At 39.7% G+C, this 14377-nt stretch overlaps 1 protein-coding gene across 2 annotated transcripts in view; it reads left to right on the top strand.

The window, feature by feature from the left end:
• The window catches only part of SPATS1 (spermatogenesis associated serine rich 1), a 44522-nt gene extending 38631 nt beyond the window's left edge, over window positions 1-5891 (top strand). For both annotated transcript variants that reach the window (XM_075594853.1, XM_075594854.1), the window contains 2 exons: window positions 22-84; window positions 4898-5891. In XM_075594853.1, the coding sequence (XP_075450968.1) occupies window positions 22-84; window positions 4898-5039 (205 nt within the window). In that variant the 3' untranslated portion in view covers window positions 5040-5891. The remainder of the gene's footprint in view (window positions 1-21; window positions 85-4897) is intronic.
• The last annotated feature ends 8486 nt before the right edge of the window (window positions 5892-14377 follow it).

Consider the following 14377-nt stretch of genomic DNA (forward strand, 5'->3'; position numbering starts at 1 on the left):
ATATTTGGTCTTCTCATACAGGAAACCATATGAAGCAAAAGCCGATACATTTATTCCTCTTCAGAAATTGCCCAAAACACCTTGGTATGTATGATGTTTAGCATTTATTGATATATTTGGATATACTAGGTATTAGTGTAGATCTGGATATCCCTGCTTCAGCACAGATGGCTCAGTCAAAGACACTGATTGAGCCTCCTGTGCTGAAGCAAGGACTGATTAAGCAACCTGTGCTGATGCAGGGATATCTTGAAACCCTGACCAGTTGCCCACTCCTGGTGTAGATGGATTAACTAAGGTATGTAAGGTATTGCCAAGTTTGCAATAGTTTATCATTATGCTTGCATTTTTTAACTATTTTGTACTATTGTACTATTGATGTTATTTTAAAACACATTATAAATTCCTTACCTAAACAATAGATTTTTTTTAACTTCATTACTATTCTTCCTCAATTGTTCTATGCATACCTGCTAGTACTAATGGACTGCACATATGCCAGGTCAATTAAATGTAATGGGCTGCTTTCCCTTTCATTTTCATGACTAATGTAAGTGTTCCGCAAAATCAAGATCAGAAACTTGACTTTACTTAACCTTTTCTTTGCATTCCCCGTCTGGGATGATCTTTTCTTATTTTCATCTATCATTTTGCAGTGGCCAACTATTATCTTTCAGAAGAAGTGTGTTGGACAGGCACTCAAAAAAGAAGCTTTCTTCAGAAAACTGAAGAAAGGGTCAGGGACCCTGAAATGCCAACGTTGATATTGTATGCTATTGACTGTAGGAATTTTGTATCAATTCACTATTTTTTTGATGATGCTGTTTTTTTTGTTATTATTGGAAATATATAAAATGAATCAGTTTTGCATAAATGTACTTGTTGATTTAACTTTTTTGAGTGCCTGTCCAACACACTTCTGTAGATCTTTTCTGTGCCCAACAGTAGGGGTGCGGGACCTGGGCACCAACAGACAACTAAGTCTTCTGGTGAGTGCATGTTCCAAATAAACATTCGACTTTTATCTTTCACCAAAATGATTTTTGGTATTGCAATGGTTTTTAATGCCAAATTGGTCCTTAAATGAGCTGAACCTTTGTTGGAGATGATGATACATTACAGTGAATTGGCATGGAATATTTCCATAAAGTAAGTGGTCATCGGCTTTCATTGTCATGAAGTTAACAGCTTTTTTGGGGGCTTCATATAGGACAACTAGAGCTGTACCAAACATAATATCACTTAGAATAGATTAAAAACACATAAAAATTATTTGGGGCATATTTACTAATCGTTACTCTGCTATAAGACACCTTCTGGTTGTCTTCCGGCGCACGAAACCCTCTTACGGAATGACATTACATAGTAAAAAGGGAACTTAATATTTGTTGTAATTTTTTTAAGCACGTCTTTAAATTGTCATAAAACTTAGTTCTGACTTTCTTTTAATTGAGAGGTGTTCATATCTTTAAACAACACACAACTAATCTTATTCATATACTAAGTATATTTACTTAATGTTGTCACAAGCGTTCATTAATTCAGAAACAAAAAAAAAGGACGACGAGAATTAAAACCTAAAGCTAAAGAAATTAACAAATATTTATCATTTGATGTGATTTTAATAAGAAAGAAACAGAAATATGTAGGAAGACAAATTTAAATAATTGTGGCATAAAGGAACATGGATTCAAACTTGTAGCATGTGTGTCCCATTTTTCAAATATTAACCAGGGGGTAACGCTATACAAAAAAGGTTCAGAATACTTTAGGTTTTTCCATAAAGGGTATAAAATATTTGCTGCTAATGAAGTAGTGAAGTACAGCCTCTGAATACTAAGGTGCTCATTCTGTATGTGGCGATCGGGCCGTTTTTTGACCGAAATTCCCCATTGACATCGATGTGCAGTTTTGTTCAATAACAACCCGATCGTCTGCTTCAGCTCATTTACTGTAGAATTGGCCTCTAAGCCAGCTACCCTTCTATGCCAATCAGCAGGTAGGGGGAAACACACAAGTTTTCAAATTTGGTACATTTTGGGCATTCACGTCTCGCTATTTTGGACATTTTACATATACTTTTTTTCTAAATTGACGTATTGCCTTTGCAATTACATTGTGTTATATATATATATATATATATTGTGGCATGATGTCCTCGCGGAGGGGTCAGTAAGACGCTAGACACGATGGGAAACTTTAAACTGTAGTGTTTTTTTAGCCACAACCAAATAAATTACAGGTGCACTGTCCCTTTAAGAAACCAAATGATAGAAAATAAAACCTATTCCCGTTAGGGAAACTAACTCAACTTCTTGAGCCCTTAGTAACAGGGCAGCCAGCTAATCTGGTTATGCCCAAAACATGTGCTCCACAAAATATAACAATAAAGTCTAACAATAAAGTCTTATCTGTATTGTAGCTCCAATAGCATACAGGAATGCTGGTTCCGGGGAGCAGGCTGTGTCCAGCTCGCAGCAATCTTTATCTTTATCCTGGGTTGGGGTCCCAGCAGCAAAGCTCCTCGCAGGACTGGGGGACCAGAGCAACAGCTAGGGGTTCCACCCTCTTGGGGAAAAACAAGCTCACATTGTGTGAGCCACTTCCTGCTTTTTAAACCTGCAGTCTCTCAGGCATCCTGCTTAATTAGGCTGCAGGTGTATGCAGTTCTCCAACTGTAGGTTAACTGGTCTAGTGCTGGAAAGTACACACATCCTACATTCCAGCTTACTGAGTCAGTGACTGTCACTATATATATATATATATTTAAATAGCAGAGATTTTAACAATGTAAATCAATATATCCTCTGCTCTCATACAGTAATTCAAAAACTGAGCTATTACAACCAGGCAAATTCTTCTCCCTACATATTTAATGCATTCACTGGATTTGCCTCCTACTTACCAAATATTTGTTATGAACTTCGGAATCCATTTGTAACAAAGTACTGTACAATGATATAAGATGTAACAAATACACAACATTATGTTTCCATGTTGAAGTTGAGAGCTACTATTACGAGGGAGCTCCATTCTTATCTATTGGGCATGTCTAGTTAATTCCCCAGCAACAAACCTAGTAGGAAAACAGCATTAGGATTATTAAAGTAAAATCAATTTATTTTCACAAGGGTTTATTTCATACATTAGGCATTGGTTTTGCAGCTATACACTGGGTTTATCCAAATATGTTTATATGGGAACAAACATTTTTTAGCTTATTTACTAAGATTATACTTGATTTATTTTTTTGTCAATCAAGATGTTAGTGCTAAAAAGTAAAACAAAGCTTCATATAATCGATGGTTTGGGGCATAGGTCCCAATAACAGTGCTCAATCCAATTCCAAACTCCAGTCATATGTATAATGACAGTCCATATGTGTATGAAGCCAGTTAAACCATACAGTGAGATATTGGACCCAGTGCTATGTGTAAGCAGCGCAATACCACAACCACTGATAAATCCACTAATCAAGTGAGATGATCCATATGTATTGATAAGGAGATGTAATAAAGGTATAACATACCATGGGTGTGTGGAATAGTGCCATGCAGGTCACTATAGCTGCAGCGCTGTTACCGGTCATCAATTCTCCCTGGGGAGAAAAACAATACTCACTGAGGTCTGCTTCCTTGGTTGCGTGCATCAACGCTCCATATTCAAAGTTCGTGGTAGAAATCCCTGGATTCCAGCGGTGCACAGCTTGGTATTTCTTGAATCTACCAAGCTGTGCACCGCTGGAATCCAGGGATTTCTACCACAATGCTTCATATAGATATGTAGCCAGACTTACTGTCCCTGGCACCGTGAAAAAAACAGCAAAAGTCCGAGGTGCTGGGGACAGTGTCTATGGTGGTCTGGGAAGATTAACGCGGTGGGGTTCTGAATGGAACCCCCTGCAGCATTAATGCTCCGCTTGTCCAATAACCCCCATACCTGATCTCTGGTTGGTCCTGGAGTGAACGGACAGAAGGTTTGGGGGTTCCACATACCTGAGCTCCTGTGCTCCACGAGCTGTCTTCACAGCAGTTGCTGGCACATTCTCCCTGCTTCAAGGCTGTCCAACCCCCTCATGACGTAGATGACCAAGTATGGGCAGCTACATGATGAGGGGGAATACTGTAGGACCATATTCGGTCATCTACATCATCAAAGGGTTTGGACAGTGTTAAATATCCTGGCCAGTCCCTGGGGGTTATTGTACTGAAGCCAGCAAAGTATGGACACACACCCAGCCCCCCTCCCACCCCTTCTCCCGGAAAGTTAATCCTTTCTGTTTTCGGCGGCGCAAACGGCACGGTGCCGGTAGTCTGGCTACATCTGCATCCTGTGTATGGTCATTATGTGACTTCAAATATGCTGTATGACTCTTAATTTGCTGTTTTAAATGCAGAATACCTGATTGAAACAATTTAAATGTAATGTAAAAACTGTGTAAAACAGCAGGCATAAGCTTATAAGGGTCCCATGTTAGTATGGATGTGAAGCAAAAAGTGATGCACTGTACGTGCTCATTTGCATGTCAGTACCCAGAATCCCTGGCTGCAGTGAAAGCATTGTATGCTACGTGACTATGGGGAAAGGCGGGTTTATGGATCTGCCTGAGACAGACAGAATGTGCCCACAACTGATTTTTTTAAATATTTTCTTCTATTTGTAAATTTTAGAATGTTCTTTTATTTAGTCTCAGTATATATACTTTAATTTCTGCCGCTACTGTCAAGTTTAATTTTTTTTAACACTCCTGGTACTGTAGGTATTTTTGTGGCCCAACTTGAGAGTTTCTCAAACAATAGATCAAATGTTTATACACGACCTCCCTAGTCTTGACGTCAGAATAATAAGATGTAAAACTGACTGCTAACTCTGAGCCCTCTTCTGCTTATACCCTCAGTGTCCCATATACCATTAAGGAGCAAAAGCGACGTATGGAATATGAAAAGAAAGAAGTCAGGGCGTTAAGTAAATGGAAACCTTCTCCTCGTCTCTTTCTACTTGATATACCTTGTAATGCACAGAAAACCAAAACAGTATGAGACAGAAGATAAACGTGTGGGGGTGAAAAGTCCTCCATTCCTTTCCATTTTTGTTTAACTCTTCCCAGCGCATATAAATGCATACAAAAGGAAAAAAAATATTACCCCATGATGCACCTTGTTCATTACTGTATTTTACATAACACTGTATAATAATAAGAATCATGTGTTCTTGTATAGCGCTGCTAATTTACGTAGTGCTTTACAGAGACATTTTGCAGGCACTGCACCGTGGAGCTTACAAACTATGTTTTTGGTGCCTGAGGCACAGGGAGATAAAATGACTTGCCCAAAGTCACAAGGAGCCGACACCAGGAATTGGGGGGGGGGGGGGAACCCTTTCTTAGCTTATATGAATAATTTATGTATATTTTTGATAAGGGGTAGGTGCTCCCTCCGATAAATTGTAATTTTAGCAAAAAGAAGAGAATTTACTCATTCTTATTTTCTACTCATTTACTACTCACCTACTGCTACTACCATTGGGGGTATAAGAGTGCTGACTTACTGTATCTGGATCTTTCTCTTCTTTTTGCTGTATATTACATCCCGGTAGTTATGGCTAATACTCCCAGCGCAGGTAACACGGAATAGAAATTGACCCATTTAACACAGTACATTAACGTAAATAAAATCATAAGTGCTTATTAAATAAGTAAGTCTTCAAGGAATGTAAGGGATCTACTAAACATGTTAAAAGTTACATTGAAATTAACACATTGGGATTGACTTAGGTTTTGTTGTGAATTTTTTTTTGTTCCAGTGATTTCGTATAGTGAATGTGCAAAATGTGAGGCGCAAATGCATGTTTAGTTTAACAAAATAATGGAATATGACATTAAATAATATTGTACTTGCATGTGGTTGCGTAATATTTAAATTATTACATTATTGGATGAGCGAGCAATGAGAAGACTTCTACTAGACTTTGGGACCTCTTTCGTTGTGTTTTGTTTGTGTGGTCTGTCTTCACAGGCCAAACGCTGTGACCGATTCTGATGATATTTGTGGGAACCTTTCTGCTATCCGAACTTAGAAGTTTCAACAGAATCTGTGAGCCACTGTCTTGGAATTCCTTTTTTTTGTTGCATATTTGAAGAGCTATAAAAATAAAACATCAACGACCGGATTCTTGATACGAAACATTACATGTATTATTTTGCAACTTGTACTACATTTTCAGACAATTTGCTATAACCAATTCAGAGAAATTACATTTTAAAAATGAAAATTAATTTGGTAACCACAGTAATAAACACTGTACAGGCAGTCCTCGGTTATCCGACACAATGCGTTACTCAAAATGGCGTTGTAAAGCGAAACGTTGTAAAGCGAAACACGTTTTCCCATAGGAACACTGTTTAAATGAAAGGTTCCGTTTCTGAAGGCATTTTTAACACTAAAATACACCAAATATTTTATGCAGGCAATAAGATATGCAGCACACACATAAATTATATAGTGTATATACTGTATTATACATATAATATAACATAATAAATAATATATTATATAGTATAATATAATATTATATAGTATAAGTTGGAGTAGATGAGAAATTGAAACATTTTATTCTGGATGGAATCAGATTCATTCTGACGCATAATTTCTTCAGTCATGACCACAAGTTTTTCCTCCAGACATGCGGCACTGCCATGGGCACCAAGTTTGCACCTAGCTATGCCAACTTGTTTATGTCCATCTCGGAGGAGGATCACATCAGGTCCTCCAACCCGTTTGGTGCAAACTTGGTGCTCTGGAAAAGATATATCGATGATGTGCTGTGTGTCTGGAAGGGGTCAATGGACCAACTTGAGGAATTCAAATTATATTTGAACGACAATACACGGAATCTTAGGTTCACGTTCAGTCAGGATAGAACTTCTATAAACTTTCTCGACCTCTCCCTGTATGTAGTGAATGGCATCATTCACACCAAAACCTTCCATAAGGAAGTAGATGCCAACACTTACCTATTGGCATCCAGCCATCACCACCCCAATTGGCTGCATAACATTCCCAAGGGGCAAGCGCTTAGAATTAAGAGGAACTGTTCGGAAAGCTCTGTTTACCAACAACAAATTAGGGAGTTGAAAACTAAATTCATTGAACGGGAGTATAAAACTCAGGAATTGGATCTTGCGATCAAAGAGGTCAATGAAATCGACAGAGCGTCCTTGCTGTGTGGAAAGGGACAGATGACTGGGAATGGTCCGGCCCAGTTTCCGTTTTTCATCACACAGTATAGTGGTATAGCTCCAGTTATATCCAAGACGCTGATCAAACATTGGGGTATTCTCCAAAGAGATCCAATCCTCAAAAGTATCCTACCCGATAAACCTAAAATAGTGATTAAAAGAGCAAAGAATTTAAAATCCTCCTTATCACCTAGCTGTCCGTTAGATGGCCTAAGAGATCACCATGTCACATGGTTAAATGATCTTAAAGGCTACTACACATGTCATAGCTGCATCGGATGTAAACACAGCAAAAAAACAAAGACTTTTAAATCTAATGTGACAGGAAAAAGTTTTAACATCAAAACTTTCATCAATTGTAAAACCAACTTCTGCGTCTATTTGCTGGAATGCCCGTGCGGCCTACAATATGTGGGCCGCACGGGGAGACCCCTCAAACGGCGGTTCGCAGAACACATTTACAACATTAAGAGGGGCCTCGAGACACATAGTGTCTCAAATCATTTCAGACAACATCATCACCAGAGTCCAGAAGGGCTAATATGTGTAGGGATTGATAATCCAAAAAGTAGCTGGCATGGGGGGGGACAGGCTCAATACAGTCTCCAAAAGAGAAAGTTATTGGATATACACACTCAAGACCTTGACCCACCTAGGCCTCAATATTGAATTTGACCTTGCAGCCTTTTTGAGGGACTCTTAAGTTTATTCCAGTCCAGTGTAGTGGGATATTTTAGTAAAGCATTTATGAATTGCATTTTCTATGTATCATGTATATTGTACCATGGTAACCCATGGCCGTTTATATGTGAGTATTATCATTTTATTTGTTTTTATTTCATTACTTGTAAGTATTGCTCCCATATCATATAACTCTTGCCTTTTCCTTAAATCATGTGAGTGCATGCGCATGTCAATGTCAAGGAAACAACCCTGATCATGCAGTTAGTATCTGAGCTGATCCCTCCTTGGTTAAACATTACAGCTAAGCCCCACCCCCAGTAGGAGGATCTCTCCATTTGGGTTTGTATATAAGGTATCACGAACTAAGCTCCACCATCCCCTGACGAAGTGACCACGTGTCACGAAACGCGTAGGGAGGAGGAGCTTAGTCCTTTGAGCCATCCCAGCATCCGTAGTCCGGCTCCAGGGAGAGTTTCCAGCAGCACTGACGTCACACGCCTAGTCGACAGCGTGTCATTGTGCAGTGATCCTCTCCGTCGTGGCGTGAGGAATTGCAAGCTGCGGACGGCATTTTGAGCAATACGATCCACCATTGCACCATGTGAGTGTATTTTAATACTCTTTGTAGTGTTTTAGATAATAAAGGTCACTTCATACTACACTATATTGTGCCTATTCCTGTCACATATCGGTGGGGTGCCGCAACGAGATCATCCCTGACGCCATTGAGGATTGAGGTCGCCTCCAGTAAGCAGTCTCCACGTGGGGTTCGTGTGAGGAGCGGAGGAGAAGGGGAGCAAGCACAGATCCTCTCAACTGAACTTATTGGTGTCTATTATGTGAGTAGGATTCTTCTCAGTCTCAGATAGGGCTCTGATTGCTGAAATACGCTGCGCAATCAGGTGTGTCTTTTATCTGTTATTCCAGACGGTGTATCCATCTACATCAAGGACATTATCCCATCTGGAGCATCTATACCAAAGCCCAACTACCATCTTAAAGACCAGAGACTGCCTTAAAAGATCACGGTATCTTGGACTTTAGCGCTGGGGACTTTATTATTGTTTGTTCATTATATATATACGCTCTTACGACGCTTTGCAACGTTGTTTATGTGAATGTGTATATATAATCACACATACACAACATTGCAAAGCGTCGTAAGAGCGTTGGATTAGCCATATTGGCATTGTATAAATGAATATAGGTATTCATTGCATAGCTTTGGATAAGCCAATCGTTGTAAAGCGAAGCGTTGTAAAACGAGGACTGCCTGTACATTCGAATATAGTAGGTACATCAATGTAGATGTACATACACGATCAGACTCCATGTGGCTTATTCACTAAACTTTGATAAGTGCATTAATGCAATTTAGATGTTCTCTTAGAGCGATATTGCATGTGCAGATATTCACAAAGCTTTGATAACAGGGCAATATCGCCCTAAAACCTCTTTTTAACCAGCTATAAAAAAACTCTAGCTATAACAAGCAGTGCAGTAGTTGAAAAAATGCTCAAACTCGCATTTTTTGCCAGCAACTGCTATTCACTAAACTCCGATATACATATAGTACTACAAAAACATGCATTCTTTTCTCGCAATCTAAAGGGTGGCGAGATCAGAATTGCAATTTGCATATCAAGGAGTTTCTTTTATTTTTACTTCATAGGATTGATACTGGGGGGTCTACGGGTGTCCCCGGGGTTCTCTGGGGCTCTGAAGCTGACCAGCATATTTATTTCAGTTCTACTGTATGTAATAAAAATAAAATTACAGATAGTTTCATTACATTTGCGGCCATTTCCTAAGGCAATGAAGGGGTTAAATAGCAGGCACTGCTTTGTTGTTGGTACAGGGGGTGAGTGAAGCTTGTAGTTGCCCCAATGTGGTTGTTTAGGCCTTGCGGGAGGGTGGCAGTAGAAGTTAACACGTTGATTACCTTAGCGGTTATAACCGCTAAGGTAATGAAGGGGTTAACCCCTCGTGCTGCCCTCCCACAAGGCCTAAACATCCACCCTGGGGCAACTACCACCTTCACCCTCCCCCCCCCTGTACTAACAACACTACACCGGAATGGGTAAAAGTGCTTTTAGCCAAAGATGGCTAATAGCTTTTCCCCCCATCCAAAAACCATTACAGTGCAATTCTATAAAAAATAAATACAATGCAGAAGTCCACGATCATCTGTTGATTGAAGAGACGTCTCTGGTAAGTTCTTTCCTTCCTTCTTTCCTTCTGTCTTTCCTTCTGTGTAATCCAAAAGGGGTCGGAGATGTTGCCCCGACATCTTATTGGGCTCAAATTAGACGGGACAGTTAGTATATGCTTCCCTCCCTTTAAGATGACATCACTTCATCCCATCACAAAAAAATGGCAGCCATCACAGAGTGTATATATATACCAATCCGATTGGTTGGTGTATCATGTGTTGCCTTTCCTTTTTGACATCATCAAAAAGCGAGGGAGGCATGCTATCTGATTGGCTATCTTTTCTCCATTTTTGATGACGTCAAAAGGAAAGGCATCACATGGTATATCTATCAATCTGATTGGTTGGTATACCATGTGATGCATTTCCTTCTTGAGAACAATATGTTTTGTGTGTTGTTTTTTGTTTTACAAATTTTGGACTGTTTGTTGCAAATAAGATTGTTACATGGAAGTGTTTTTCACAGTTTGTGATATTATTCTAACCAAATTTCAAGTCGCAATAATGTGAGAGTTGAAGTGGCATTCAGTATTTACATTTTTTTTTAACTCCAAGACAGTGCCTGATAACTGTGACAGACAATAGCAGCGTTTCTGAACAACACTTTTGCCTCGACTGTTAGCGGAAACTAAGCTTATTTATTGGCTTGTATAATTCCACACAATAGTGCTAGAAGCAAATTGACCAGACATTATCGTTTTTAACTGAAGTTTTTTCAATAGTAGGACAAATCGAAGATAAAATCCACAGATTGATACAGTTCCCCAAAATATATATATATATAGCAAACAACAGGGGGTGCCCAGTGCTACATCCAAATGACAAAACATACATGGTAATAATTACAAGAAATAATGCTTCAGTACTAATAATAATGCTAATACTAATAATAATAAAATAGGGGTTTTTAGTTAGATATTTTGGCCAAAGCATCATAAGCCTGCACACCAAATCGTCAAGGTAAACCATAATAAGTGTAAGTCCTACACTACACGGCATTATGTTCCCTATAACGCTGTATGAGGGGGAAGAACCATAATAGATTCCTTACCTGCAGCAAGATGAGAAGATCCACAATTAAAGAGGGGGAGGTGACGTGAGCTCTGGGGGAGGTGCCACAACCGTCATACAACTGATTCCAGTCCGAAAAGAATTATTTATATGATGATATGAGCCTGAGTTTTGGGTACTGCCAAGCAGGGCAGGTAACCGGAAACTTACAAAGTTGAGCCGAGCAGACAGGGCCATAGTGGCTAGGTATAGGCAATCGCACGGCTATGATTTCCCTTACGTGCCTCAGCCGATAATGAGCGAAATAGAGAAGCACAGAGATAGCTGGCTCAGGGAGGCAGTGATGGAGTACTTGCGAACGAGGTTCGGGAAGGCAGGCTATCACAATGAGGACAAGATAAGTGATGTAGTCCGGGCCTGGAGTGTGGGGAGATGTATATACATGCACAGTGTGGTGTAGCGGCCGGAAGCTGGGTCGGTACAGCCATACTACATCACCGTAACAGATCATAATGGGCGGGAAGTACGGAAGCCTGACCCGAGACACTATTATTAGTTGGTTCTCCACGTTGGGAGTAACCGTGTGCTGTTGTTTTATGTCATCTGGTGGATGGTCTGATGCATATCCTAACCTGCAATGTGTTTGTTTCCCAGATGTTCACCTGCAGAATGGTGCTGCTAAAGTTAGGTCCAAGTGGGGACCATTGGATTCCACCTCAGGGAGAGTGTAGCCCCGAAAAACCAGGGAAAGGGAAGAGACGGGGAATGGGAAAGGGCGGGGGGGGGGAGGGCTCCCGCATTAGCAAAAGGTAATGAGATGAGTGAGGTAAGTAAATTAAATAAATAGGTAGATAAGGTATACAGATCATACAGCGGTGCAAAAGGGGACAAGGGATAGTCGAGACAAACATACAGAAAGATTCCCCCTTGAATGCACTCGGGTAGATCAGTGAGTAATGATAGGTTTAAAATCCTTTTAATCAATAATAAAATAGTACTTGGATAGAGGGATATGGTACAAAAAATCCAAGGCCACCCCCTGATGACATACCAAACAAAAAACTTCCAAATAATATAAAAATGGAAGGTAGCTGAAGGGATCTCAGCATCAAATTACATCGATATGGATGCCAGGATATATCTTATACAGGTCCAACAGAATTAAGTGCTAATCTCACAATGGGGATGCACTTATATCTAAAAATCACCAGTCTCTATTAAAGAGACTGCTGAAACTAAATCTGAAGGACGTGAATACCCAGACACTCACATGAAGTGCCAAATCAGGTTGACTCAATTAATAAATATGCCAACCCTGATATAACGATGCAGATCAATATATTGATGCGGATCTATAAGAAAACGGCGTGATCATCACACAACCAATGCAGACTAATAAATCCACGATTGACATAGTTCAGTGGAGTAAGAACACCTAGCATGGCAATAAATAGTCCTGTCATTAAGGGCTAGCACGAAATGTGCATTAGTAACGCCCTGAGGCACGGTTCACAGACCGTATCCAGTTATAGACTCGTTAGCAGAACCTATATGTGAACTCAACATTAACATACATTTTTGTATAAAAAGAGAATGTACAGAAATACATCAATACTAAGTAGGTGTCCTACATGTGACTTAACCACTGATTGTCAGTCTCGTTAAGGATGTGTGTACATGTGGTGTGCAATCAAAGTACAAAGATGAAATCCACCAGTGCTGATACACTGCATATATGTTGGATAGGCAGCATCTCAATTTGTAACAACCACATGGTGGAGCACTAATGTATAGAGAAATACATAAAATCAATAATGTAACACTGCATATATACACCACATGGCTCGTAGGCACCTTGATACAAACGTCTCCACATATGGCAGCCACTTAGTATGACATATACCAACGTGGAGACAAATCTGTATATGTAAACCCCCTCTTAGGGCAGCGCAACATAATGTATGCACCGCAAGCTAAGAACAGAGAACTTAGCTTAGTATCAGATGTTTCCGCTGATACATTGTATAACTTGAAGAGGTGGGGAGAGCAGAGGACTCCGGCGGCAAAACAGCAAAGATGTTATTCAAGCAGCCGAAGTTGCCTGAACTCTGGAGCGTGTGTCAGTCGCGGCCGCTCTGCATGGTGACATCACGCCGTGTGATCACCTGAGGCACATTTCGCGCGGGTTCACGCTTTCTCAAAGCCTTTCAGCGTCGTTTCAAAGTTCTGCTCGACATCTTCCTGCTTGACATCTCCGTTCACTGTGTGGCGTCATCTGTCCGTTCTGCCGCACACAGTGTCCCCGGTGGGAACTTAGATCATCTGGAGGTGTGTTCCCGGGGAAAGGAAACTGTGGTGAGCCTGACGTCGTGGGTTCCTGCTGCCAGAGATACACGAGGGCTATACCGGATGCGGTGGAGTCACGGAGCAGTGTAGCAGAGCAGCGGCACTTCCAGATCCTTTGGAGCATGAGTATTAACTCATAATATGCTTTTTTATCCTTTATGTTTGTGAGTTCATTTTATGAGCCTTTTATTTGGAATGAAATACTTTTTTGCACAGTAATGTACTAGGATTGAGTGCTTTTTTCTTCTATTATATATATATATATATATATATATATATATATATATATATATATATATATATATATATATATATATATATATATATATATATATATATATATATATACATATATACATATATATATATATACATATATACACACACAGTGGTGTGAAAAAGAAAGTACACCTTCTTTGAATTCTATGGTTTTACATATCAGGACATAATAACAAACATCTGTTCCTTAGCAGGTCTTAAAATTAGGTAAATACAACCTCAGATCAACAACAACACATGACATATTACACTGTGTCATGATTTATTAAGCCAAAATGGAGAAGCTATGTGTGAAAAACTAAGTACACCCTTACTGCTTCCATAGGAATTAAGATGCTAAGTAGCAGATAGGTGCTGCTAATCAAATGCCCTTGATTAATTGATCATCAGCAAGTGTGACAACCTCTATAAAAGCCAAAGTTGTAGCAGTTTGCTGGTCTGGAGCATTCAGGTGTGTGTTAACACAATGCCAAGGAGGAAAGACATCAGCAATGATCTTAGAGAAGCTATTGTTGCTACCCATCATTCTGGGAAGGGTTATAAGGCCATTTCCAAACAATTTAAAGTCCATCATTCTACAGTGAGGAAGATTATTTAAAAGTGGAAAA

This window comes from Ascaphus truei, chromosome 4, assembly GCF_040206685.1.
Source record: "Ascaphus truei isolate aAscTru1 chromosome 4, aAscTru1.hap1, whole genome shotgun sequence".
In the NCBI taxonomy this organism is placed as follows: Eukaryota; Metazoa; Chordata; class Amphibia; order Anura; family Ascaphidae; genus Ascaphus; species Ascaphus truei.